Genomic DNA, 26,263 nt, shown 5'->3' with positions numbered 1-26,263 from the left:
ATACCACGTCATACCCTTCGATTGGGGGTTCCGGTGCGAAGCTGAAATACCGATTGGCATGAAATGCTCATTCATCCATCCATCCATTCATTCATCTCACGGGAAGGGTCGACTGACACGAATCAGCCTGCAAAGATGGTCTGCGCAGCCTGTCTATCGAGGGCAGCTAGAGCTACTACTGCTGGCAAACTCTTGATGTTGTCAGAACGCGAAGCTCTACGATCATGGAAACCTGCACATCGCCGCCTCACTCAACGCTCTTTGTCATCTTACACACCATGCTCCTTCATCGGTCCGTCCCGGACTATTTCATCTACCCAGACTTCTACCCCTCCGCTCATTTCTAGGACATACGCAACTATCATGCCGACGTTCTCTCAGTCCTCCTCCTCCTCCTCCTCCTCTTCCTCTCCTCCACCTCCCTCCTCCATATCATCAGGCTCATCCTCTCGATCTCGAATAAAAGTTACTCCTCCATCCCTCGAAGCCATCAAGAACGAAGGGTACTTTGACGATGACATCGCGTTGATCCCTCCGGATCAAGCTGTCCTCGACATAACACCTTCGTCGATCCGTCAGCTGGTCAAGATCACTTCAAAGGAATCGCCAGAGGTCCTCGCAAAAGGTTTGGCATTGAGAGTAGGCGTGGATAATGGTGGATGTCATGGATATCAATATACCATGGCATTGACCGAGGAGCGAAATGTCGACGACTAGTGAGCTATTACTTGTGTTTCGTCTCCCTTGGTGCCCACGCTGATATGCTGCATAGCGTGATGCAGCCGCAGGGAATCGACTGTATCCCTGTCGTCGTCGACTTGATATCATTGAGACTGCTCAAGGGTGAGCATTCATCGCGTCTTCCTTACACGTCATTCTTATAATCTTATCCAGGCTCCACTCTCCACTACGGCTCTGAACTCATTGGATCCTCCTTTCAGCTCATGAACAACCCACAAGCAAAGCAGGGCGGCAGTTGTGGATGTGGCGTGTCATGGGAAGCGAAAGAGGGAATATGACATACTTGCATCGCCCATTACTTCATGATAATGCATGACACATGTATGAGACCAACCATACGCCGTCCTCATCGCCTCCTCGTGATGTATGGCATATGTCTTTTGAACCCTCTGTCGTCACTCCTGGCCAGCTCCCCGAGATACACAGACCCGTCATCCATTGATCAGATGTGCAAATTTGTCGTGTGCGTAATCCATCGTCAATATCGTCAAGTTCGTATGTACAAGATGTTATATATATCTCCATAGTCAAGCTGAAAAATAGGCCGTGCTTGTCGTATACCGTGCAATGACATCGATCACGGTCCTCTCGATGTCCCGTTCCCCATACGAGAAATGAATTCGCGAGCAAAGCGTGGGGGCGTCATTGTCACTCCAATTCGTCGCGGACTGAATTGACCTCGATCCACTTCGCCGGGCCCAAGGTCCATAGCTCGTCGGCTCCTTGCAATATCAGGTGTTCGCTGACCTGGGTCTACCGTGCGTTTATGGCCATCTCTCGTCGGTGATGGAATCGGAGTTTTTTCCTTCCGCGACGCGGAGTCGGCTTTTGGCGAGCTGGACGCAATCCGTCGAGACGTGTAGACGGTCGGCTGCTTCAGCTGAGATCGCATGCCCTGAGAAATGGGGATGGCGCTTGGGGGTGGAGATCTGAGGGCATTGTAGTCGCCTTGTGCCACTCGATCCGGCTTCAGCTGGGGTGACGGGCTAACTCTTCGTCGGAGCTTGTTGGCGATCCTGGACGGAGAGAGTGGCAGCCTAGTGTCCTGAGATAGGCTGTTCTCCATGGGCGAGCCTTCTCGACTGGGAGGTGGAGAACTCAGTCCCGTGCTCTCGATCGGGTGATGACTCGACAATGGGTTCGAGGAGACTTCAGGCACACCACGTCGTTTCGTCGGACGATCATTCGCTGATCCATGAGACGAGGCCAAGCTGACAACAGAGTCGGATCGACTAAGAGACTGGATGGCCAAAAGACGACTCGATGCACCACTGCTGGAGTCTGTCGATGGTTGACTGACGGGTAGACGAGTCGCATCGCGTTTTGTTCCTCGCATGGAGCCGGATTCGAGCTCGTCAGAGGCAACCGGACTGGGTGTCTTGATCCGAATCTCGTCAGGGGTGGGGGGTGCGCTGTCTCCATTCTCCTCTTTTCGGATGGGAGCCCGACTTGGAGACTTTCTCGGTTGCCCAATGGCGTCACCATCTTTACTCTGAGCGTTGGCGACGCTGACCGTACTTGGACGAGTCATTCCACTGCCTACTGGCATCTCCAGTGCAGACCGCCCTGACAGCAGATGTGAGACCTCGTTTTCGCTCGAGAGGCAATCGTCGATGAGAGCTAGACCCAGAGTTGGCTCATCACTCTCCATTGGCGGTGTGGCGAGTTGACTTATAGGTGGGTTCAAAGTCTGCCGGGCCATATCACGTGTAAGTGCATCTCGAGCGGCCTGCATTGTCAGCTCGGCATACATCATCAAGCTCACCCAGCCGGCCCACTTCATCTGATTCTCCACCATGTACTGCTGCTGGGGTCCAACGACCATGCCAGGTCGCACGAGGCGCATGTAGCCGATAACTTCCGTGGCGGTGAACTGATACTTGTATATCAAGTACGCTGATTAGTGTGAGCTCAAATATCAGGTGAAGGTCGAGACGAGATAGCTCACCTCCGATGAGTACGCCGGTCCTTCCAAGGCCAGCTTTGCAGTGTACCGCCACTTTCTGCCTACGTCTCTCGATGAATTCTTCGGCCATTCCGATGAATCGCTCGACGATCTCGTCTGTCGGATTGGAACCATCGTCAAAGTACAGATCGACGTGTTCCATTCCGAATTCTAGGAAGGTCTTTCGATCGTATCTGGGCCAATGAGCTGGGCTGTGGCTAAGCACGATCGACTCACAGGTCCTCATTGAGTCTGACTACGAGCCCAACTAGCTGTTCCTGGAATACCTCCAGAATACATCTGTATGCGTGTCTCCGATTTTGTGCAGTTTCAATCAGACTCTTTGTAAGAGAGGCTGCCTTGTCGATGTCCTCTGCATGTTTGTTCTTTTCAGACCGAGACGCTTCGATCCATTTGGGATCCATCGGCGATGCGAAGGGGATGAAAGGACCGAGGATGTTGAGATCACCGTTGCTAAAGGTACACCATGAGCTTGTGAAGTCCTGTAGGAAACAGAAGCTCACTCGACTGTCTCATAGTACCGATAATAGCGAGGATCAAAGTGTTCTAGATCCAACAAATCGAAATTGATCGCCTTGTAGACGCCCCAGAGTATGTCCTGTGGTTGCATGAGCTGATGACAAACCGACGACGGGAATCATAGCCCACCTGGATAGAGAGACCAAAGTCCATTTGGCCGCTGCTGGCATCTCTGAATAGTCTGAACTCCATATGAGCAAGCGGGGCAAACGCAGCGGACGGCTGCCAATGCCATACGATGAGCTGATGTGGCGGGGTCAGGGAGCTTCGGCATGGGCCAGTCAGGAGCTCACAAAGTACAGGGAGACCATAAGGGCAATGTTGGCTTTGCGCCTAGAGTTTGGTAAGGTGTACACGCAGACTGTCTTGAGCTTGTCTTCGCTGGCCTTGACTTATGTGAGCTTGACATGACGAGTCAACGCAGAAACTCACTCTGTACTTCTCATGAATCATCAGACACGCTTTGAAGGTATAAGCGAGATTCAGGGGTCCATAATCTTGAGCAAATGGCATGTAGTGCATTTCTTCATCGACTGTGTTGGACGATATCCAGCGTGAGAATTTGCCTGACAGGGTCACCATGTCCCGTCACACTCACGAGATAACACCAGACATGCTTTCCCAGTCTGTGGGTGGGCATACGGATATTGCTTCCCCATAGCAACTTCTCCTGAGGTGAGAGTGGAGAAGACGAATGATTCTGTGAATACAGCGACGGGATTTGGGAAGCGACGGGTGAGCGAGGAAGACATGACGAATGGCCGGGTGGGTTTAGAGGTCGAGGGAGGAGGGGTTTGGTAAGGGGGGGGGGAGGTTAGGAGATGGCCAGACCAGATGCTAGAAGAACACGTTGGTTGAGAATACGGGTAAGTTTCAGAGCATACCTTCCTCTCCACCTCTTCGTCGCTGAGACGAAGCAAGGGCTCGATACAACGTCGCGAGGCACGGGCGGAGAGGGCAGAAGGGATGTGTCTTGGCGCGGTCAGCTGACCTTTCTGTGAAGGTCTACTAGGATGGAGGAGGTGTCATTGGACTGAGTTGTGAGAGTAGTAGTGACGATGATGATGAGTAGAAGGAGGATGAGAAGGGGGGGATGAAGTAGAGTTGAGAGAGAACACAGAACAGCGTTGAAATAGCGTGTTCACTCAAAGGGACACCTCTCTTCGCTCCAAGCGATCAATGCGCAGCTCCCAACGGGCCAGCAGCGAGCATGGCCTTGTAGGATGGCGAGCACCAACGTATTAGGGCACATTCTGATGAGCCTATACACAGTCTGCTCGCCACAAGACTCGCTCGAACTCGTCGATACATCGTGTGCCAATCCCAGAGCGAATATTGGAAGCATACCGGACAAGATCCCCGTGCCTTGGTCTCCATTGTCGGGATTAAGGCGGCGACGGCAGCGGCAGCAGCAGATCGATCCCTTGGTACTCCTCGAGCTCATGCATGGAGAGAGCTCACACGGGATCCAGTGCCATTATTCCATTATCGCTGGCGATGTCATGCACACATTCGAGCTCCCCATCTTGAACAGGGCTTCTGGACGCCGTGGGTTCCCCGAAACGACGCCCCCTCGCTCCGGTCTATCGGCCTCCGAAAATTGGCACAACCTCAAAGCCGAAATATCGTCATTTTGGTGCATCTTTTGTTTGGTCTTTACACGTTGTTGCATCGGCTCAACTCAGCATGCCTCAGATGATACCTTCAGACTGGCTGACCAGCATACAGCCTCATCTGGAACGGCAGACACCTATTTGGGTCACTTTCCTTGCTTTCTCCGTCCCTTATTCCATATGCTACCTCGTTCATCTGCCGAATACTCGGCTCCTGCGGATGGGTCTCTGGCCGATAGGTATCATGGCCTTCATGTGGACCACTCTGACCATACGCATTGGGCTGGGTAAGTCAGAGAGATGTGCTCCAGGCTGAGACTAACATCTCTCTCAGTCCACTCCATGCGGGTGGGATTGACCACGGTGAGTATGGAGGGCAGCGCGGAATCGCGGCGAAGAGCCAGTCGCTGACGGTCAAGGTCACACCAGATGATGTTTGTGAGCCTTTGGTGTCCTTAGGTGTCTTGACATCCTTACACTTTACAGAATATTGGCGCCGGGACCCGCTGGGCCTTCTCCCCGACCCCTCCGCGGTATCATCCCCTGCCCCGGCAAGTCCTTTGGCCCCGTCTTCGGCGTTCGACCGCATTCAAAGCGTTTGATCTCCTTCTCAACGAGAGCAGACACGTCAATATCGCTCCATTCTCTGGACCTCTGAAACGTTTCCCGGGTCGATACGTTCCACTTCGTCGAGCATTGACTCACTGGCTCTTCTTCATCCTCAATACAATGGTCTTTGACCTGGCGTCTTACCCTGCTTTCCTCCTCGCTCCAAAGTCGTTCGGATCGCCCAACGGAGTCGGAGGAGACTACCATCAATGGTGTGAAACACTTTCGAAACAGTGGGGCGTGCCTGCCTTTGCGGTGAACATGTTCTGGACACTGTGTCTCTTTGTTCAAGAGACTGCTGGCTTTGTGGTCGTCTGGGATGCTATCGCCTTTTTGGGAATAGCTACTGGAGTCTATATACCGGAAGAATGGCCAAGATTGACGGTGAACATCTTCAGAGCGACTAGTTTGAATGATTTGTGGGGAAAACGATGGCATCAGACCAACCGGGTGAGTCGAGATCCCTTGTGTCTTCAATGATCAATTGTATAACCCCCGGCAGGACTTCTACCTCCTTCTAGCCAAGCCATTTGCGTTCAATCGCCCACTTCACATCCTAACCATTTTCTTCATCTCCGCATTATACCACCTCGTGACCTACTACCCTGTTCACCATACCATTTATCCAGCTTGGCCATACCTCCTTTTCTATCTCGGCCAAGGGGTCTGCTGCATACTTGAAAGAGGGTACTACAAGTATACTGGGCGGAAAGTATCCGGATTCTCAGGCATGATCTGGACGTGGGCCACTGTCTTTGTCCTGAGTCGACCGATGGTCGCCCACGAGTGGTCCTCTGGCTGGGCCGGAGCGATGAGAGATTCATTAGCCAAAGATCCCAATTCTTCACCAATCGTCCAGATTTTTCATCGTTTGGGTCTAGGTCCATCTCCAGAGCAGATGAAAGCTAGTATGATCTAGTTTTGAGTCGCTTCATGCATGTCCTGAGCTCGCTATGCCGAAGACTCATATTGTCTAAATGACTCCGCCATGATCCCATGTTTCCGCCACACTAGCTCCGCGTCGCGTCAAAAATAAACGACCGTATGGAATGACTTTCGGGATGTGATCGAGCGAGATCAGTTCATGACAGCTTCAACGTTGGGCAACAGCAGAAGAGCGTGGAAGCGGATTGGAGCGCAGCAAAGGTGCAGCTTTTGGTCAGATACGTCTTCGCATACGATACACACTTGCTACCTACTCGCGCGCTGCCGTCACAACGCTCACCATGACCGCGGAATCCTCCAGCACAGACATCTGGTCGGATATTCTCAGGAGCGCAGACAGGTCCACAGCGGGAAGGGATACTTATAGGAGGAAGAATGTGATTGTGCTCTGTGAGTCTGAGCGTGGTGGCTTGATTGGATCGCTACGACAGCGATGAGAAAAACGATATCGAACGTCATATTCATGGCCTGCCTTTCGGAGAAGTCTCACGATGATGTGGGATGTGATAATATGGAGCGAAGATTGCTGACGCTGCCATCCCTCACTCACAGCCGAGAAGAAGCATGGTCGGCGGCATCTCATAGATCAGCTCGTCGAAGCGTCCGGATCTTCATCGAGGCGCAAACAGAGGCAAAAGGTGGCCCAGCCAGTCAAACCTAGCCCAGTCTTAGCTATGGGTTACAATATCCTTGAAGTGAAGGACGAAGCGGGCGAGGAGGGTGAGTCAGGTCTTTTGACGTACACGCAGGCCATGTCGCTGATATCATATCGTCTCAGACATCGCCCCGCCCATCTCCATCTTTTACCCCCCTTCCTCTCATCGATCCATGTTGCGTCTCATCCCGCATTCTTTACCGCCAAGCAGCTTCGCCGTGAGTTCTGCCTTCAAGGGATGCGTAGATGCAGGTTCATCATTCTGGCAGGACACAGCAGTGGTCATTGTTCTGGACTGGACAAGACCGTCGTCTATGGTAAGATTATCCCCAACTCGTCCAGTATGCCCGAACTAATCCCATTTATAGGTCAAAGAAATCGTCATGTGGTTGGACTGGGTTGAGAGGTGGGCGAGTGACAGTGCGGCGAGAGGTCAAGGCGAAGAGATGAGGGATAGATGTGTGTCAATTCTTAAGGTGACCGGGTCCCATGAGCTGATGAGAAACAGTACAATCCCACATTCAACATTATTCTGAACCGAATCCCACCGCTAGCGGACCATCCACAGCCGCCGGTCCCACGACCCCCTCCCTTCCTTCATTATCCTCGACCTATGGCTCTGGCCCGTTACTTCCTCTTGGCCCTGGGACACTTATCCTCAACTCTCATGGCGTGCCCATCATCGTCGTATGCACCAAGGCCGATTTAATGGACAATGTCGCCGAGGAAATGGGTATGAAAGGCGCAGGATGGGAAGAGCGGACGGATTGGATTCAACAAGTCTTACGGACCATCTGTCTTGCATGTGAGAGTGTCGTCGTTGTTGAAGAACGTAATGCTCACGAAGCGTTTTCAGATGGCGCTGCACTGTTCTACACTGCCCCTACACAACCTCAGACCTACACCAATCTCCGTCGATACCTCCTGCACAGATTATACACCATACCACCACCACTGAACCCCACTTCCGATACACCGCTTCCCACCGCCTCTTCATCCCGATTCCCATTCTCACATCGTGCAAACGTCCTTGACAGAGATGCCATCATGGTCCCTACAGGATGGGATTCATGGGGGAAAATAAATGTTCTCAGAGAAGGCTTTGACCCTGACCAAGTGAATAAAGCTTGGCAAGTCAGCTTGAGAAGGGTCAGAGATGGTGAGGAGGAGGGAGATGACGAAGAGGGTTTGGAGGATCTTTGGGTGGGCATGATCCCGGATATCGAGAGCGAGCCCAAGGTGAGTCAGGATTATTGACCACGAAACTCTAAAAGACTTGCGATTAGGATATGCGGACTAACGCTGACGATCTTCCAGCGAACCGACCTTCACGCCATTACGACCACATGCGAGCCTGAGCAAACGTTCCTAGCTCGTCAATTGGACATTCTTCAAAAGGATCCGAATAGAGATCCGCGAGCTTCCTTCAGACAAGCAGCAGCAGCCGTCTCAGCTTCAGCCGCCAATGCTGGGTCACCATCCATCGCCATTACGCAAAACACCAGCGAGAGTGGCGTTGTCGGACCCATGGGCGCAGGTGGACTCAATCTGCCCGGGGTCGAAAAAGCAATGGCTGAGATGGAAGGTGGGAGCGCAGACGACCTGAAAGAGAGGTTCGCAAAGCTCGGCAGGAGAGTGAGTGAAGAAACCCCCCGCGTCTTCTCGATTGGGTCGCTGAGATGAGGCTTCAAAGGAATCTACTCGTCCTGGTGGGCCTTTATCACCTACGTCACCTGGTAATCCCGGTACAACTGCTGTGCCGAATGAAGCCCTGCACAACTTTGTAAGTGGTCACACGGTAATGTCTTCTTGACAGCTCATCCTTCCAATCAGTTCCAAGGCCTGCTCGCTACGAAGGGTAAGACAAGCACGAGCTCCACTGCGAGCACAAAACTGGCACCTTCGCCGCAAGTTTCTGCAAAGTCGCAGAACGGCGATGTCTAGGATTGGCAGAACGCGCAGAGGGCGAAGGGATGCGAGTTTTATCAGCTGCTTAGACACCACGGATAAGGGTTAATAATGCATGACGACTTGATGCTGTGAATGTCATTATCGCTACACGCGCCATCGCTTGCCGATCCAGATGAAACCCATGCCGGCGACAAGACTGCCCGCAGCTGCTACCCACAAGGACGGCTGGAAACATTTCGCGCCGTAACACATCAGGGCCTTTTCCGAGGCTTTTGTCAGCGTCGAGGGGAGGTGTGAGCTCTGGCGAGCGACTGCCGAGGACGTCAAAGCGTAGAGGTACTGGAGCGGTGAGGTCAGCACGAGATTTGACCCGGGTTCTGAATAGAGCACGCACTGAGAAGAGGACCGAGCCTAGAGCCGTAAAGTACGAAACCATACCCCACGCCAGACCGAAAGACGAAGGGCCGTAATGTGTAGAGATAATAGCGGGCTAAAGGAAGGTTTGAGCGCCAGGTTTGATGGCGACTGGACTCACACTTAAAGTGAACAAGAAGCCATAGGCCGTCCCCACACCCGCACTGAGCACCCACAATCCCTTCTCGGTCTGCAACACTCCGGCACACCAGGCCAAAAGCATCGCAAGGATGACGGAGCATATACCTGCAAAGACTGATCGGTACATGATGACTGGGCGAGTGCGAATAAACTTGTGTGTCTGGGGTGTAGGTCGGGGTTCCTGATGATGGGCAAGATCAGTCAAGCCGATACGACCCCCAGACTTGACTCTACTCACTCCGCCGTCTTCGGATAGAGGCGTCGATGGGTCGCTCGGACGACGGGGAACAGCTTTGACTGGGGGACAGAGATAATCTGCTAAAGCGCCCGCGATCAACCTCGATATAGTCGATGTAAGGGAGATAATGGACACGTGCTTGTTCCGCAGAGTCAGCGCGTTTGGAGCATTGAGCACAATTATGGTGTTGGTGAAGAGAGCAACGGTCGATGGGGCAGGCTCATCGAGCGCAGGTGGTAACAAGGATGTCAGGATGGTCCCGATCGATGCGATAATTGTCTCGCACTGAATCAGGGTCAGCGTGGTCTTTCGCCAAGCGTGATGAACTGACCGGACCGATGCAAAAGGCCAGTATCACACCAAGCGCCCAGAAACCTTCCCAATCCTTGACGAGGTCCCACGCTGTCCATTGTTTCGCCGTACCCTTTTGCATCGCCTCGACCTCCTCGAGGGCAGCTTCATAACCTCCGAGAAGCCAAGGGGATCTTTCATCGAGATGTAAGGACTGGGACATGGCCATGGTCGCTTCCGCAAGCGCGTCATATGCTTCTTCCTCAGCATCCGAGTCTTCGTCATTTTGTGCATCCGTCACTAGCTTGATCTTTGGAGGAAGGGGCGGTATGGTTTTCATGAAGATCGCTGAGAACAGGTTGATAGCTGGACATAGAATTCCCAAGAAGGTCAAGAATCGTACAGGTAGGAGCTCAGGGTTTGGAGCAGGGGATTGAAAGGTTGAAAGGGAGGAGAATGAACTGAGGAAGAGGGAGGACAGACCAAGCAAGCTGAGGGGGACGGAGAGGGAGAGTGTGGGATAGTGAGGGAAGGAGAGTGAGGCTAAAGATGGGTAAGCAATGAGCTGTGGAGGAATACAAGTACGACTGACCACACGTCAAGCAGGCGAAATACGACCCGACGGTCGCGGCACCGACGAGACAAAACGCAATGGTAAGGTACACATTGACGTATGGTGTCTCGGGACCCGCTACGCTGAGGATGAACGCGAATCCCAGATACCCAACTGCGGCCAGAACGCCAGATAGGAGGGAGCCAAATCTAGGTCCATAGCGATCTGTCAATGATCCTAGGGGAGCAGCCATGATGTAGACTCCCAGGATTCCACCCACGGCAATGGTTTGCGCTTGAGGTCCAGTCAATTCCATTTGTCTCACGACGACGGGTCCATATGTTGGCCAACAATACACTCCATTTGCTTGAAGTGAGCTCAGACCAATGCTCGTACATGTCAGCACGAGCTGGCCCCTGCGACCAGTGTTGAAGGAGAAGAGTGAACGATACCATGGCCGTTTACGATGTAAGATTTCGTCGAGGTTTGGAGGCGCTAATGAATCTGGGGATTCGAGCGGACGCTCTGTGTCATACCGCACTGTAGGATTTGGATTGGGTAGAAGTCTGGATCTCTCGTTGGCCGAGCCAGCGCCCTTGATGGAGCCCTTGCTGGACATGACCTGGGGAGAGCGAGGATGTCGTTGTAAATGATAGTTGATGCTGAAGACTCAAAGAATCACGAGTCGCCCGAGTCCGGCTGCAATCGGTAATTTGTACGTAATCGAAACCGGAACAAGCCGAACATGGCATCGTTGGATCCAAAGACCTTGGAACATGGAAACATTGCTGGGTCAACACGGTGTTTGTCAATGACTACAGGGACTTTCCTCGTGAGGGAGTGTAGCGAGACCTTCTCAGAGGTGCTCAGATGAGTCATGCTGAACGCTGTCAGGCTTGACCTTCAGCCCGAAGGGACATCGGAGGTTCCGGCCGGGAGCCGTCGAGACAGCGACTGCACAAATCACTATTTGCAGATGTGCACATGGAGTACATTTAGTGGAAGAGAGCGGGAGCCATAGTAAAGCTACATGATGGAATCATCGTGGACCATTTGAAGCATTCCAAGGAACTAGCCACATATGTCCTCACCAGCCAAGACTCTGCAGCCATTCCCAAAAGTTCCAGTTGGATCCTGAGCCAGAGCTCGATCCAGAGCCTGAGCCTGAACCTGAGCTGGAGCCTGATCCAGAACCTGAACCAGAGCCAGAGCTGGACGGGATCGTGCAAGTCGAAAAGTCTACGCACGGCGTAGCTTGGTTGCACGAATTGTCAGAAGGACCTGCACGGAAACGTATGAATATTTCTCATTGAAAGTGGTGAAATACCGAAGCCAGACTCACCAGTCACAGTACAGCACTTGTCCCCGTTACAAGCAGTGCATTGACGACCAGAGCACGAGACACTACCACCCCCGCAGATCTGATATCGGTCAGCACATTCAGCACTCTTTCGTTCCCTCTCGGTGATCTCCAGAGTCTCACCTTGACTCCGTTGGAACATGTGTCCCGCTCGACGAGTACAGCGGCTTGAGCCGATGTGACCAAGATGGCAGTGAGAGCGATAGTGGACACGCGCATGGTGAGACGAAGCTGCTTCTTCTAAGAGAATGGGAGAAAGCTGTAGACGTTCCCCATGCATGCCATTTCTTATATGTACGAATGCCCTTACCCCCCCCCCCCCCCCCCCCCGGTGGTCCACACGTCGTCGATGCTGCAGGAGAGAGTTGGGAAAACCCGACACCGTGTACAAAATATCTGGAATTCTGGAAAAAAATGACATCAAGACGCCGAAGGGTGGAATGACTGTGGGAGCCATGGGATGCTACTCTCTTCTTTTCTCGTCCGATGCATGTGAACAATCGGAGTAATTATTGTCTGCCGAGCTCTGGCACGAGTACGGGTGAGAACTGGCAGTGAGAGTCTGAGATATACGATGAGCGTGGTCTCAGCGGCCAAGTGCGAAGCCCGAAATTGGCACAACTTCGCCACATTTCACAAGTGAGAGCCTGTTCAGGTCGCAAGAGATACAGGAGACACCGACATAGAATCGGCCAAGCTGTTCGGGTTGTTCTAACCTGGATTGGATGAATGAGCGAGCCAGTGACACGCTGGGAGTTTAGACATCGCGTCCGTCAGCGAGACCTCCCCACATTGGGCTGCACAGAAGCAACAAGTACTCATCCGCATCTTACCCGATCGTGACGGTCGAGAACGACCACCCAATCGAATGTGATGGGATCTCGAAGGAAAAGTTCGAACTGAAAGCATAGTTTTGGGAAATCAGTCCGTTCGGAAGGGGAAACATCAGCGGCCGAATTCTGGATTGCGAATGCGTCAACCCCTCACTGATGAATTGCGGATAAAGAGCGTCTGGTGCGGTCTCTGTTTTTTCCCAACAAGCGATCGGCTGCAGCCATGGAAAGGCCAGAACATGAGGTGTAGTGGTTGACTCAATTCTCCTGGACGCAGATTTCATCCCCGATCAGACCCGCTAGTCTGTAGCGGTGTTGCATCATTTGATCCTGACAGCGTATGCCAGTATCCTTTCTACAGAGGGGAAGCGATCCGAAATGTTACGCAGGTAATTTGCGGTGCGAGAGGATCCTTTTCGCTGGCACATAGTCACGGAGAAACATCAGCGCTTCACCATCGTTGCCTTCAGAACGCTAAAGGCGATCAGTACCCCCACCGACTCATCGTCACTCACCTGATTCCAGTAGCCAACCACCATCGATGACTGTCTCACTTCCCGTGATGTACTGATTCTGCTCACCTCAGCGTGATCACTCCTTCCCACACTTACGGTAGCCAATGAGATGATACACTGAGCATAGTCAACGGCATTACCAGGTCTGCCAAAGGGTATCGCCCATTTCGTTCGGAATTCTTGAAAGTGAGCATCGGACCCAGTATTGTTCTCAGGTTCGATGACGGTCATGCCCTGGTGGAATTCGGCGTCAGCCAGTAACGATCCAGCTTGAGCAAATATCATTCGACGTACCGAGGGAAAGTACCCAGGTGCCACGCAGTTGACTCGAATACCAAAGTTTCGTCTGGCAAACTCTGTCGCCTGCATCTTGGTAAGACTGAGAGTCGCCGCCTTGCTGGCGTTGTAATTGAATTGTCCCCTCTGAGAAGTCACGGTGATTCCGGACATTGAAGAAATATTGATGATGTTTCCAGGTTCAGAGCGACATCCAACAGACTTGGCCGCTGCGAGGAGAGGCAGGAACGCAAAAGTCGTGAAGTGGTACGAGGCCGTGTTGATTCGGTACATTTGCTCCCTTGAGACCCAGGCCATCAGCCGAAAAGCTAGGTTGCTGGGAGAGGAGCAAGCTCACCAAACGGGGAAATCTTCGTTCTCAAACATCTCCTCTGAAAGTCCCTCAGGGGTCTGTTCACAGGCATTGATATCCGCATGGGGGAGGGAGACGCCATGATCTTGAGGTCAGTCACAAAACTAGTATTTTGCTCGCCCACTGTTTATCAGGATGTCGAGGAATTTCTCCTTCTTGGAGATTTCATCACGGACCTCTGGAGAGTCAGTAAAAAGCCTGCCTTCCGCATCTTGACTCACTCCTTATACCTTCACGGTCACTGGCATCCCCTACAATGGGAATGATCTCGCCTCCATTCTCTCCTTTCGATCGGGCAGCGGCTTTGAGCGGTTCTGGCCGTCTCCCCGTGATATACACTCGGACGCCATTGTCAGCTAACGCATTGGCAGTGATCAGTCCAAGACCTGTGCCTCCACCAGTGACTAGAATTCTTCAGCAACGTGTCCGAGGTCTTTGCTCCGAAACTCACCGAGCGCGACTCGACCTTTGACCTCAAAAAGATTCTCGACCCGGAGAGTCTCTCCACTCTTCACAGACTTTGCCAGGGCTTGAGCAGAGGTGGACATGGTCGATGTTGGGATGGAAGAAAGTGTAATCCTACGGTGAATGCCAGGGTCGCAAGCTGGTATATACCGGCGTCGGCGCACGGAAATCACTGATCCGGATTCATCGGACCGGCTCGGCTTACAATCGACCGAGTGATGAAATTACTGCAGCCGATCCTCGGAAAAGGCCCCTTGTCTCTGGATGTGGCAGTTGTAGACCAGGACATTGCGAGCTCAAGATGGACGAGCAGCTGCGATCACTGGCGAATTCGCTCGCTGAACAGTTCAGACAGTGACTGTCGTATCCGGAGAGCAATCATTTACAGTAAAACTGAGCACTTCAGAGATTCTCCCAGGCGACTTCTTGTTGCTGTGGCAGGGTGAGCACGGTCAAAAGAATCGGAAACCTGACCCGCTAAGACCTCCTGGTTGTGGAAAGTCCACGGTTGTCGGGCCTCTCTGCGCGATGCTCAACCTAGAGCTAGAGACTTCAGGAGCAAGTCTTGAAGATGGTCGCCGGGTACGCTGCGCGACCGTCAGCCTGGACGGTTGGCATTATCCTCGTGTGACCTTGGACAAAATGCCTGATCCGACTTTGGCTCACTGGCGACGGGTGAGGCATGCAGTGGGCTATGTGGACTGAATTGCAGGGCGCACCATTCACTTACGATCGACTTTCATACCTAGACTTTCTCAAGGGTTTGAGGAGTTCCGGAGGATCCAAGATCGCCTACAAAACTTTCAATCACGCCACAAAGGACCCCGAACCCGGCTTGGTGCCAATCGATGAGACAGCTCTGATAATCTTGATAGAAGGACTTTACACTGCTTTCGATAGACCGGGATGGAGAGAATGTGCAGAAATGATGGACAGACGAGTATGGATAGAAGTGGACCCTGCAGTCAGTCGCGAGCGAGTCATAAGACGCAATCTTGCTGCGGGAGTGTCTATCGATCTCCTTTCTGCAATCGACAGAGGTAAGCGGACCCAAACGGCTTCACTGAGAATGGAGTGGATGCTTCGGATATGTTGAACGATCAGGAGGTGAGAAACCATCGACTAGCGCCAACAGACGTAATCGTATCCGTTGAGATCTAGTGAGATTTAGTGATAGAAGGAATGAATGCATGTGATGCCTGGGATGTACGTCTCAATCTGGTCAATGTCCGTATCTGTAGTGTCTATCTTCCGCGCCTTGTCTTCTCCGACGCCCAACGAATACTCCAGGTTGCTTCGTAAGTTCTGACAGCTGTTGATACATTAGTCTAGAATTCTGCAGCGGATCCACGAACCATCTTCGTAGCTCGACAGGATTGGTATCTTTGGCTCAACCCCCTCGACGGTGTCGATGAAGGATGCCATCTCTGACAGGAAAGGGTCGTCATCGTGAAACGTCATGATCTGCTCAGTGTCAGATCCAGGTTGGCGAAGGTACAGAGTAGGGCGGTTGTAGGGATCAATCAGCTTCATCTGGTATCCGTCGGCGACTATGACTGTGAGCTTGGTGTCATCGAGCTTATGAGCCCTTACAGACTGTGAATTCGGTTGAGAATGTCTGGCCTTGCAATGCGACACCATGCTCAAGATGACCGATTGCACCCTTGTCATATTTCCAAGTGGCGGAAGTGAATCGAGGAATCCGTTGATCTTCCGGGATCTTCGACTCGTCCACTCGGATCTGAAGCCGAGTCAGCGAAGCAATGGATCAAAGAGTTTCCACAGACCTTGGAAAGTTGCCCTGGCCGCTCATACCATTCGATCGAGTGTGCTGCTATACTGGGCAGATCGATCTCCCCCCCAAAGTATCGAGACAAATCCACAAAGTGCGTCGCTTGTTCAACTATAGGTCCACAGTCTACCGCTTTGTTCCACCATGCGAGCTTCCGACTGGCCTCGTATGCTTCAAGAGCCATTAGTCACTCTATCACACATGCTGACGACGCACCCATGACATATCTCCCTGATGTCATCATCACCGTCAGCCCGTTGTCCTTGATGATCTGTTGCATCTTCTGAACCGCGGCAGAGTATCTCAACATGTACCCTACACTGACAATGTTCTCTTTTCGGGATTCTAAGAATTTGCCGACCATGGTTGCCTGCTCCACAGCCCCTGTACTGACTGGTTTCTCGACAAACATGCCAGCCGATGGGAAGGCAGTGGACAGTTGCTCTTCGGCATTGTTTGGCTGCTGCATTTGACCGCGGAACGCAGGCGGAGAGCCAACGATGACAATGTGTGGTGGGCTAGAGGACAAAGCCTTCGCTGCTTCTTGGATGGTTGGAAAGACTGTCGTTCTCTGGTACGCCGGCCGCGCGACCGTCAAGCGTTTGGCCTCCAAAACTGATTCTGCACGAGCCGTCATGGGATCCACTACGCCGACGACGTTCAGACGAGCTCCTAGAATCTGTTCCAATCGTTGAGAATGATTCCATGGACCTTCCTCTGAGCCAAAGTTGACTAAGGGAGGTTAGCATCAATCGATTTTCAGCAGTGAGTCACGCACTGTTCCCGGCTCCAATGTAAAGGACCCTCATGTCTGTACCGGGCTTTGGCTGAATACGGGGTAAAGGTATCTCTGGGGGCTCTGCTAGCGTACAGGCATACCTGAAGCTCTTCAAAATCCCACCTGTAGACCATCTGTATCGCTGTACTGGTCGCATGTTTGCTATAGAATTAACCAGAGCTTCTTCTTTGCTTGTGACCTGCTGCCACCAATTTAATCGTTGCAGGCCTGCGTGAGATCCGGTTCGGCTCACTGTTTTCCGTAGGCATTTTGTCCTGCCAATCTTGTTGTCATCCGGGTGAGCTTTTCTCACCGTGATTGTCATGCCATGTTCACCGAGCAACTCTGCGGCAGGCCGAGGCCAGAAGAGGGTCCGAGCGAGTGCAGCGTGTGACGCGTGTCGTGAGTCGCATCGTTTGGGGCATGGTCGTGTGGATCTGGTCTGAGTCAGATTCCAGGTGCCCGCAAGATTTCTTGCAATGCCCTACAGCCATGCAGCAGGTGCGCTGCAGATTCCCGGGAATGCATCTATGGCGAGAGACCGGAAAGGTCGCCCTTAACTCGACAGAGGATGACCATGCTGGAGCAGCGGTAAGGTATGAGTTTGCAATAGAGCTCACCCTCCGTGCTCAGGATCACCCAATTTGAGTTCATCTGGTCAACTGTATTCCCCGATGTGTCCTTGACGGATCTCGAAGCTCTGGCTCACGAGATTGGGACCGAGCTCGCGATTTCCAGCTTGAATCTGAGGCCCTCAACACCCTCGCGACTGGCCCAGCGATCTGATGCGATCAATGCCATTCAATCCCCCCGTGATCCTCCGCGACCGGATCTTACCTCCGCGATCTATGTTGAAGATCCTCTGCCACCGACCAGACTCGGATCGCCATCCACATTGCCTCTTAAATCTGCGTATGACTATCAGGACCATGTCTCGCCAGGTTCAGACTCTTACTCGTGGCATGAGGGAGGCCCCGAACCCGCTAACCTTCTGGACGGCATGGGAGGTGACTCTCGCCCTCTTCATAAGGGCTCTTCATTTTTGGGTTTGTCATCGAGCGCGACGTTCCTCAGTGCCATCGAAAGATTGTCCAATCCCAACAAGACACCTCTCGAACCGAACAGAGATCTCTCGTCGTGGAATCTAGCGGACGGCTTCTCTTCTCCTTACGACTCCCTCTCATCTCATATCTCGCCTCGAGGGGAAACCAAGGTAGCGAGAGAAGGCACCAAATTCCGGATGCTGCAATGGTCAGAAGTCGGTCCACTGGTGGAGAGCTATTTCAGATACTTTCGTGAGTCTCTCATGGAGAGTGCGCATCGATCGCTAACGCTTGGCAGATCGACTGACGCCGATCGTACATGAACCAACAGCTCGAGCGCAGATGCTGGGTGCCTTGTCCATGTCGCCTGGAGCGGGACCATCTGTGCTCTTCAACATGATTTTCGCTATGGGGGAGCTTGAGAAGGCGGAGAAGGAGTCGGATCCGATCGGCTCCAAGTATTACCTTCAAGCAAGACTCGCCTTACAGCAATCTTTCTTGGAGGAGGGTAGTGTCGAACTCGTGCAAGGTCTGGCCATTATGGCCATCTATCTCCAGCATACGAATCGTCCCAACGCAGGATATCTGTGCCTGGGTTCGGCAATTAGGATGGCCATAGCCTTGGGCCTGCACTTGCCCGCCAAAACACTTCAAAAGTCCACGTCTCTTCTGCGTTCAGAGATCCGACTCCGCGTGTGGTGTTGTTTGGTTACACTGGAAGCTGGATGTTCGATCACCTTTGGTCGTCCGCATGGTGTGGGTACAACAATGATATCAAGCCGACAGATGCCGGTTAATTGCGATGACGAGCGTCTCACTGTCAGCACTACGGAAAGACCTGATGATAAAGACGAGCCGACAGTCTATTCCGCATTGATCGTGCAGGCTCATCTCGCCAATGTCACGTCTCAGATATATTCTCGAATATTGCATTCGGAGAAGGCCCCTACCATTGAGCAGATACAATGGTGTGATCGACTAATAATGAATACCATGGCTGAGGTCCCTGCCAACATTAAAACGCCTCGAGTTGGTCCCAATCAATTGGCGCTTTTCGTGCAAGAATGGCGGATCAGGGATCAGCGTGTCATTTTGTACCGGCCGGTCCTCTTAGCCGCTGCATGGGCATCTTGGCATTATTCTTTCACGGATCCAGCCGTAGCCAGTTGCGTCCAGTATGAGCTTGACTTATCAGATGCTGACTATTAGACTTTCACGGGAGCTGGCGATGGCGAACATGCACAGCACTGGAGAATGCCTCCGCACGGCTCAGCTGCCTGTTCAGAGGGAAACGGAATGGTATGCTCTGTACTTTGGCTACCAAGCGGCTCTTACGGTCCTTCTGTCGTTGGTTTGGGAACCGATGCACACTGAGGCGGTTTCCTGGAAGGCAGCGTTAATGAAGGCGACTTCTTGGTTCCGAGAGCTTTCCGCTATGCGACAAGTATGTACATCTCACAGCTGAACAGTGACTGATATCAGCTCGGCCAAACATATGCGTCCCGCATAGAGCAGCTCGTCTCGCGAGCGATTGTTCAAAGTTATCCCAATAAGTCGCCTATCGCCACTCAACCTGCAAATTGGGCTGATCTATTTGATACATTCCAAGTCAATTTTGATCATGACACTGCATTGCGAGTACAGTCTGCTCTTCGGGACTGATCTCTGTTTGTAGGTCTAATTCCAACTTACCCAGTGCAACTCTGCCGAACTGGGAGATCCCAGAAAACTTTTGGGAGGATCTTCTTGCCACTCAGTCACATGATTCATGAGAATGCATATACTGTAACACTAGTGACCTACAGATATGGGAACAGCTCTATTCTTCAAGCCAGATCGCTGTGCAGATGTTTGGGTAGAAGCGAATTTCCAAGCTGGGATTCTCCTTTCGTAAAGCTCGTCCAACTCCCAGTAAGTTCGTCCGTAGGTTTCAGGGTAGAAGAGATAGAGGAGGATGACAGTGGGGACCAGCATACCAGCCCATACGTAGATGGCCTTGACTCCCATGTTTCCAGCATCTGGCGAGATCATGTACGAGACGCTCCATTGGAAGACAACGAATCCGAGTCCGTAGCAACCAAGGTTGAAGGAAGTTGTCTGGGCACGAAGTCGAGGCGTAGAGGTTTCACCAGCTGCCACGAATCCGATGGGACCGGCTGACGCCCCATAACATAGCACCCAGAGCAGGAGACAAGCAACAGCTGCCTTCCCAGCGCCTGGGCCAGATGCGAAGCCAGTAGAAGCCAGAGCAACGTTGAAAAGCAGCATCATGAAACAACCACCGACGAGAAGTGGGCGACGACCAACGTATTCGCACGCGATCAGGGAACAGGAGATTGAGATGATGAGCAGTATTAAAGTGATGATGGTGATAAGGAATGGGTCCGTACCGAGGCCGGCGACCTGAATCGAGGTCAGACTCGGAGAGATCGAGCAGTTGACTCACCTGGAAGAAATATGTGCTGTAACCAAAGACGATGGGCGCCCCTGCCGCCCACTGAGAGCAGATTCCGACGCATCCAGCGAGTGCTCGTCGCCAATTTAATCCTTGGAAGATTTCAAAGAATGACGAACTCTTCGAGGCGTCACTCCATTCCTTCTCGGCTTCAATTCCATGTTTGACGACCTCGTACTCGTAGTCGACATCATAACCCGGAGCTGTACCGTACAGCTGCTGCATAGATCGTTTCGCAGCTTCGTGGTTTCCCTTTCGAGCGTGATAAATGTGCGATTCGGGAAGCAACCAGACAAGGATCACGAGGATTCCGGTGAAGATGAATTCCGTGGCGACGATGGGTCTCCACTTGTCGGGCGTAGCCTTTACGATGATCTGAGTTGCCCCCGAGCTGATGAGTTGTCCGAAACCGAGACATAATTGGTAGGACCCTATCATGAACCCTCTGATCTGGAAAGGAGCAAGTTCGGAAACATATGTGACCAAGATAGCTTGAGCGAGACCGACACCCAATCGGATGAGCATGGCTGCTCCTAGCCAGCCTTGCCAATTTTGAACGGTCATCTCAGCGATGGATCCGGCGAGGAGGACAGCCACAGCACCGATAAATGCGCGTTTTCGACCAAATCGATTTGCAAAGTATCCTCCGGCAAACATGCCAATGGTTTTTGTCATCTCAGCGAAGCCCTGCCAGAATGAGATAACTTTGGCAGACACTGCAGGTTTGCCATCGATGAAGGTATCCGCCATCTGAGCCACAAAGGCCGGCATCGGGATGACATTTCCTGGGACTTGTTGCTGGAAGCCATCGTTCAGTGCCGCCCAATTCAGGATCAGACAATACAGCATGGCTTTCCAAAAGACTTTGGCGGCCTCCCATCTTCCCAGAGCTGATCGACTGTCAGGTTATATCCTCCGAGTCACCTGACTCACAAGCATATCTAGTCTCGAGGACTTGCTCCTCAGGGACGTTCGACGTCTCACCCTGGATGGCCTCAGCCTTCTCGAGGGAAACGGTCTCGTCTAAGAGCTTCTCTTCGGTGTGCATGATGAGAATTGGGACCAAAGACGGATGTGAATAGAAGATATGAGTTCATGCTCCGGACTATATATCTCCCCCGTGTAGGGGCTCAGCAAACCTTGGCAAAGATTGTCGTACGCGAAACATTTCACGGAACGCCTCAAATCGGAAATCTGTCTGCCGGTGCACCCGTCGGTGCCCCCTCCCCTCGGGATAGTGTACGCCGGGATGGGGTAGTGATACGATCTCTGCGCGAGTGGCGTGAACCCTTGCTTCAAATGGTCACATTTCACGTCTGATTCGAACACAGCACCATGCATGTGCTCCGGAACAGATCAGATCCGGTGAAAGGCACGATGGATGCATTTCGGAACATGTCTGCTCCTTACAGCCTTCACACGCTTATCTGAGGGAGCTGAACGGATATACAAAACACATTGAACTCTCAATTGAAGACATTGCTGTGCCTGCATGCCCTGCGTTCCCAGAGCTTTGATGATCTGATCGACCTGACATTGATCGTGGGGTAATTGGATTTGGGCTACAATCCTGTCTTGACGACGATATGCTTTATGGTCTTGTCGCCCGAGATAACGAGCTCTGGAATCTGCTATATTCAGCTGTCAGCCGACCCATAGAGTGTCTGCCCTGTGCTCAATCATGCATTTGACCTGGGGCACATCGTCTTTGGTGAAAGCATTCATGTAATTGCCAAAGTGCCACACTCCCCTCCGTTCAGGGGCTGACGTCATTTTTGATGGGAATGGCCCAAAGTTAGAGGATTAGCGACTTTTGTACTTGGCGACTCATTCTTCGGGTCTGGGAAACTGTCGAGGTGTCGTGTATATCACTGGACTCCTCGCCCAAGTCTGCCCTCAGCTCGACCAGGGTCCCATCGTAGCTCCTCTACAGCCGCAGCATTATCAGCCAGCCATGTCAGACCCAGACTCGCAGACTACCAATTTCCCCGACCTTCCTCCGGCGCCTCCTTCGCGAGTCGTCGGTCAAGGTTACTCTACCAGTCATCCAGTACCGACCATACAATCATATCGCGACACTCAAGCAAAGCACGACGAAGAAGCCAGACAATATGCTGAGATTGTCGATGCCAGGCGAAAGGAAGCTGAGGAGAGGCAAAGAGCCAACGAAGAGGAACACAACGAAACGGGGGATGACGAGGACCACACGGATCGCCCAACTGTCCCTGATGTGAATGAGGATATCAAAGAAGAAGCAAAAGGAGATTCTGATGGGCAAAAGCATACACTTCATCGGAAGAGAGATGCTGTCAAGCATGAACCACCGACTGAGAAGCAGAGAATGATGGAACAGATGACTGCCAATCAGCGTGAGAAGTCACCGCCGATCATCGTGCACGAGCGACTGACACCTTGTAGGCAGCCCCACCGATCGTTTCAAACACGCTGAAAAGGGTCAGCGTCGGGTACGAGACCCGATCACTGGCTCAGAAATCATCGTCAAGGATGCTGATCCGAAGGGTGGGCGACATTCCCAAGGGAGTTTTTATGCTGACCTTACCCCCGCAATACAGACTTTGACGCTACCCAGCCTCGAACTCACGGTTCTAACATTCTGTACCACCCCTTTCCGCCTGCACGTCCCGCGTCTCTCGAAGCTCTCCTTTCCAAGCTGAGGTTAACTTCCTACTTGGCAGGAGGTAGCATGTTCCTCGTCTGGCTTTCTGTCGCATGGGGCTCTGGCTTCACACAGTTCATTTGGCGTAGCACACTATGCGGGGCTATCGGATTCGCCTTGATGACTGGGATCAATATCGTGATGCGAGGCGTTGATAAAGAAGTTGAACGAGTCCGTCAAGACTTGCACCGACAGCGCGGAGAAAGCTTCTCTCCTCCCATGCCGGAAAGTGTGGAATGGTTGAACGGGCTAATCAAGCTGGTGTGGGGTCTGGTCGATCCGTGAGTCGTACCGGGGCGAGCGCGTCCTAATTGTCTAGTTCTTTGTTCATCTCTGTCGCCGACATGGTTGAAGACATCCTTCAGCAGTCTCTCCCCTCGTTCGTCGACGCTGTAAGAATCACAGACATCGGACAAGGATCGAACCCATTCCGTATCACGTCAATCAGGGCGCTACCGGATCAGCCAGGAGATGAAGGGTATCCCAAGACATCTTGGATCAATCAAGGCAACGACGACATTCCCACCAAGGACACTGCTGGCAAGGAGCTCAAGGAAGACCAAGCCGGAGACTACTACAACTTTGAGGTCGCCTTCTCGTACGCGGCTCTGCCCGGTCAAGGTGCCCATCTCCGGGCCAAGAACATCCATCTCCTCATTGAATTCTTCATTGGGATGTACGACTGGTTACACATCCCTGTGCCCATTTGGATTCAGGTCGAGCAAGTCATGGGCATCGTTCGACTTCGAGTGCAATTCATCCCTGAACCTCCTTACGTCCGCAACCTGACATTCGCCCTATGTGGTGTGCCCTCCGTGGAGGTATCGGCAATCCCAATGTCCAAACACCTCCCCAATGTCCTCGACCTGCCATTCGTGTCGAGCTTTGTCAAGATGGGCATTGCCGCCGGAACCGCAGAGTTGTCCGTACCCAAGTCGATGACTTTGAATCTGCAGGAAATGCTCTCGGGAGCCGCTGTGGGCGACACTCGTGCGATTGGTGTCTTCGTCATCACTGTGCACCACTGTGAGGGATTATCCGCTCAAGATAACAACGGGAAGTCAGATCCATACATCGTTCTCGCATACGCCAAGTTTGGAAAGCCACTGTATTCCACGAGAATCATCCTTGCAGATCTGAATCCTGTCTTTGAAGAGACAGCAGTGCTTCTCTTGACCATGGACGAAGTCAAGGCAAAGGAAGATCTGTCGGCCATGTTGTGGGACAGCGACAAGATGAGCGCTGAGTGAGCACTGAGAGTCGACGTTATTGCTTACAGGACACAGTGACCTGGTTGGACGTGTTCAAATTCCCGTCACCGAATTGATGGAGAATCCGAACCAGATGATTCGACGAGAGGACGGCCTAATGGGCTTTGAAGATGCCAATGACATGCCAGGTGAGATCACACACCTTCATACGGCAGGTTGACCGCGTCAGGAAAACTCGTTTGGTCAATCGGATACTTTGAGAAAGCTCCCTTGATCAAGGAGTTTGAGCGAGGTCCAACACTAGAGGAGGCCAGCAACGCAAAGACCCCACCGAAATCGGCTCCGGAAATGCAAATGTTGCCAGGAGACAAAGGGCCTGAGCCAGCGAAGACTGACCTGCCACCAGCACCTCCCGACGTCGAAAAGACGAGACCCGATCCAAAATGGCCTTCGGGTGTTCTGTCGATTGTTTTGCATCAAGTGAGTCCTCGGGAGAGAGAGCACTGCTTATCGCCCGCGCTAGATCAACAATCTTGAACGTCAAAACCTCACCGGGAAGTCTGGCAAGGATCGTGAAGGTGAAGCTGGACAGGATACAGATGATCCCTCCGAGCAATCTGACAACTTGCCATCTGGTTATGGTGAATTCATCGTCAACGACAATTTGGTCTACAGGACGCGAGTCAAACAATACACCACCAACCCTTACTTTGAAGCTGGAACAGAGATCTTTGTCCGAGATTGGGAGAATACCGTTGTTCGAGTGGTCATTCGAGACTCAAGATTACGTGAAGCGGATCCCATTTTGGGTATTGTCAGTGTACGACTCAGCGAAGTGTTTGCACAGGCAAGCTCTGTCACTCAGATGTACGCGATCACTGAGGGCATAGGCTTTGGAAAGTGAGACTCAAGAACACCAATGTGACCTCTCCTGACTCATTCACAGGGCCAACATCTCGTTCGCGTTCCGTGGTGTTCAAACGACTTTGCCACCGAATATGAGAGGATGGGAGACTGGCACGCTGGAGATTGAAAATGTCCGAGTCACCATCAACGAAGACTCCAGAGATGTCTTCAATCCTCATCCCACTCGCCTTCGTGTAGTGTCCACCGAGGAGACTGAATCTCTGCCCAAGAAGGCTGCCGAGAGCCACGAGGATGGTACGGTCGTTTGGCAAATGGACGCGTTACGGATGCCAATATACACGCGATATCAGTCTTCCGTCATCTTTGAACTCGGCAAAGAAGGCGCACTGTCGGCCCTCGGTATTGGCGCGAAGCCTGAAGCCCTTGCCGTGTTGTGGTTGCAAGACTTGACCGATGATACGGAACAAGAGGTCAAGCTCCCTCTTTTGACCACCGCGAACCCCGAGAATCTCAGACAGAATGCAATCAACGACGAGACTGCCAAACATCATGATTTCAAGGTCATCGGCTGGCTAACTGCCAAGATGAAGCTTGACTCGGGACTCGACGAGGATCACGAGGTCAGCGGGCTCGTACTGCTCTGAGTCCCCAAACTAACATGATATACAGAAACTGCGCCTCAGCCAGGGCCGACGACACGCACTGGAAGCTTAGTGAGCAGTCTGATGTCGATTGGAGGATGACAAGCTGACCGTGACCAGTGATCATATGGAAGGCGAAGCTGCTATCGCAGAGCGACAGGCTCATTTCATGGATGACGGAGTGATCGACAAGGACGAGAAGAAGGCTATTGATAAGGCGCATAAGAGGCAGCTCGAGAGTCGAGGTCGAGGTCCAGCTCAGATCAAAGCCTACAGGACTGGCAAGTGGATGCTCAGGGGTGTCAAGGACAGGATCCCCATTGGGAAGGACAAGACGAGGGAGCCGACGATTCAGACGGAAGCGTAGACAAGCAGTCAAGA

At 52.4% G+C, this 26,263-nt stretch overlaps 12 protein-coding genes across 12 annotated transcripts; 6 read left to right on the top strand and 6 right to left on the bottom strand.

Moving 5' to 3' along the window:
- Positions 1-363: 363 nt before the first annotated feature.
- Positions 364-1,064, top strand: BD324DRAFT_603993 (hypothetical protein; the record flags this gene model as incomplete). Its single annotated transcript, XM_022013969.1, has 3 exons — positions 364-716; positions 773-843; positions 895-1,064. The coding sequence occupies 3 exons, from the start codon at positions 364-366 to the stop codon at positions 1,017-1,019; spliced, it is 549 nt and encodes a 182-aa protein (XP_021869330.1). The 3' UTR covers positions 1,020-1,064.
- A 1,442-nt stretch (positions 1,065-2,506) lies between these two features.
- Positions 2,507-3,808, bottom strand: BD324DRAFT_582778 (protein-tyrosine phosphatase-like protein; the record flags this gene model as incomplete). The annotated part of the gene is made up of 7 exons (XM_022013580.1): positions 2,507-2,637; positions 2,690-2,880; positions 2,924-3,160; positions 3,211-3,305; positions 3,356-3,469; positions 3,520-3,602; positions 3,655-3,808. Coding segments are annotated over 7 exons (1,005 nt in total), but the record flags the coding sequence as incomplete, so codon positions are not given.
- Positions 3,809-4,912: 1,104 nt separating this feature from the next.
- Positions 4,913-6,367, top strand: BD324DRAFT_652826 (hypothetical protein; the record flags this gene model as incomplete). The annotated part of the gene is made up of 5 exons (XM_022018561.1): positions 4,913-5,126; positions 5,174-5,202; positions 5,269-5,277; positions 5,326-5,898; positions 5,951-6,367. 5 exons carry the CDS (start codon positions 4,913-4,915, stop codon positions 6,365-6,367), a joined length of 1,242 nt encoding a protein of 413 aa, XP_021869328.1.
- Positions 6,368-6,523: 156 nt separating this feature from the next.
- BD324DRAFT_633924 (dynein light intermediate chain-domain-containing protein) lies at positions 6,524-9,058 on the top strand. The gene is made up of 10 exons (XM_022016679.1): positions 6,524-6,783; positions 6,946-7,113; positions 7,172-7,266; positions 7,318-7,365; positions 7,417-7,507; positions 7,557-7,853; positions 7,905-8,287; positions 8,366-8,683; positions 8,742-8,831; positions 8,882-9,058. The coding sequence occupies exons 1-10, from the start codon at positions 6,675-6,677 to the stop codon at positions 8,990-8,992; spliced, it is 1,710 nt and encodes a 569-aa protein (XP_021869327.1). The 5' UTR covers positions 6,524-6,674; the 3' UTR covers positions 8,993-9,058.
- Positions 9,059-9,103: 45 nt separating this feature from the next.
- Positions 9,104-11,215, bottom strand: BD324DRAFT_652824 (major facilitator superfamily domain-containing protein; the record flags this gene model as incomplete). Its single annotated transcript, XM_022018560.1, has 6 exons — positions 9,104-9,298; positions 9,354-9,449; positions 9,495-9,695; positions 9,753-10,037; positions 10,084-10,586; positions 10,636-11,215. 6 exons carry the CDS (start codon positions 11,213-11,215, stop codon positions 9,104-9,106), a joined length of 1,860 nt encoding a protein of 619 aa, XP_021869326.1.
- A 432-nt stretch (positions 11,216-11,647) lies between these two features.
- Positions 11,648-12,215, bottom strand: BD324DRAFT_633921 (hypothetical protein). Its single transcript, XM_022016678.1, has 3 exons — positions 12,080-12,215; positions 11,939-12,017; positions 11,648-11,877 (listed from the first exon to the last, which is right to left on the bottom strand). The coding sequence occupies exons 1-3, from the start codon at positions 12,173-12,175 to the stop codon at positions 11,684-11,686; spliced, it is 369 nt and encodes a 122-aa protein (XP_021869325.1). The 5' UTR covers positions 12,176-12,215; the 3' UTR covers positions 11,648-11,683.
- Positions 12,216-13,040: 825 nt separating this feature from the next.
- Positions 13,041-14,575, bottom strand: BD324DRAFT_633919 (hypothetical protein). Its single transcript, XM_022016677.1, has 8 exons — positions 14,405-14,575; positions 14,175-14,357; positions 14,078-14,131; positions 13,939-14,038; positions 13,599-13,881; positions 13,401-13,538; positions 13,305-13,362; positions 13,041-13,263 (listed from the first exon to the last, which is right to left on the bottom strand). The coding sequence occupies exons 1-8, from the start codon at positions 14,499-14,501 to the stop codon at positions 13,256-13,258; spliced, it is 921 nt and encodes a 306-aa protein (XP_021869324.1). The 5' UTR covers positions 14,502-14,575; the 3' UTR covers positions 13,041-13,255.
- Position 14,576: 1 nt separating this feature from the next.
- Positions 14,577-15,579, top strand: BD324DRAFT_593545 (P-loop containing nucleoside triphosphate hydrolase protein; the record flags this gene model as incomplete). The annotated part of the gene is made up of 4 exons (XM_022013822.1): positions 14,577-14,860; positions 14,901-15,093; positions 15,131-15,458; positions 15,494-15,579. The coding sequence occupies exons 1-4, from the start codon at positions 14,637-14,639 to the stop codon at positions 15,577-15,579; spliced, it is 831 nt and encodes a 276-aa protein (XP_021869323.1). The 5' UTR covers positions 14,577-14,636.
- Positions 15,580-15,662: 83 nt separating this feature from the next.
- On the bottom strand, positions 15,663-17,145 carry BD324DRAFT_582487 (putative oxidoreductase C terminal-domain-containing protein; the record flags this gene model as incomplete). Its single annotated transcript, XM_022013561.1, has 6 exons — positions 15,663-15,730; positions 15,774-15,968; positions 16,012-16,159; positions 16,206-16,381; positions 16,427-16,942; positions 16,989-17,145. The coding sequence occupies 6 exons, from the start codon at positions 17,143-17,145 to the stop codon at positions 15,663-15,665; spliced, it is 1,260 nt and encodes a 419-aa protein (XP_021869322.1).
- Positions 17,146-17,565: 420 nt separating this feature from the next.
- BD324DRAFT_652820 (fungal-specific transcription factor domain-domain-containing protein) lies at positions 17,566-19,693 on the top strand (the record flags this gene model as incomplete). The annotated part of the gene is made up of 5 exons (XM_022018559.1): positions 17,566-17,579; positions 17,622-18,283; positions 18,330-19,206; positions 19,241-19,475; positions 19,514-19,693. The coding sequence occupies 5 exons, from the start codon at positions 17,566-17,568 to the stop codon at positions 19,691-19,693; spliced, it is 1,968 nt and encodes a 655-aa protein (XP_021869321.1).
- A 129-nt stretch (positions 19,694-19,822) lies between these two features.
- Positions 19,823-21,746, bottom strand: BD324DRAFT_603971 (general substrate transporter; the record flags this gene model as incomplete). Its single annotated transcript, XM_022013968.1, has 3 exons — positions 21,420-21,746; positions 20,478-21,376; positions 19,823-20,434 (listed from the first exon to the last, which is right to left on the bottom strand). Exons 1-3 carry the CDS (start codon positions 21,532-21,534, stop codon positions 19,823-19,825), a joined length of 1,626 nt encoding a protein of 541 aa, XP_021869320.1. The 5' UTR covers positions 21,535-21,746.
- A 694-nt stretch (positions 21,747-22,440) lies between these two features.
- BD324DRAFT_582681 (hypothetical protein) lies at positions 22,441-26,249 on the top strand (the record flags this gene model as incomplete). The annotated part of the gene is made up of 10 exons (XM_022013573.1): positions 22,441-22,855; positions 22,905-23,006; positions 23,060-23,444; positions 23,483-24,409; positions 24,450-24,562; positions 24,604-24,854; positions 24,898-25,274; positions 25,321-25,861; positions 25,911-25,954; positions 26,003-26,249. The coding sequence occupies 10 exons, from the start codon at positions 22,441-22,443 to the stop codon at positions 26,247-26,249; spliced, it is 3,402 nt and encodes a 1,133-aa protein (XP_021869319.1).
- Positions 26,250-26,263: the final 14 nt, after the last annotated feature.

The sequence above is a fragment of the Kockovaella imperatae genome (assembly GCF_002102565.1).
Source record: "Kockovaella imperatae strain NRRL Y-17943 chromosome Unknown BD324scaffold_12, whole genome shotgun sequence".
NCBI lineage: Eukaryota > Fungi > Basidiomycota > Tremellomycetes > Tremellales > Cuniculitremaceae > Kockovaella > Kockovaella imperatae.
The sequence above is the reverse complement of the archived record's forward strand: the minus strand, read 5'-3'. Positions and strand labels throughout refer to the sequence as shown.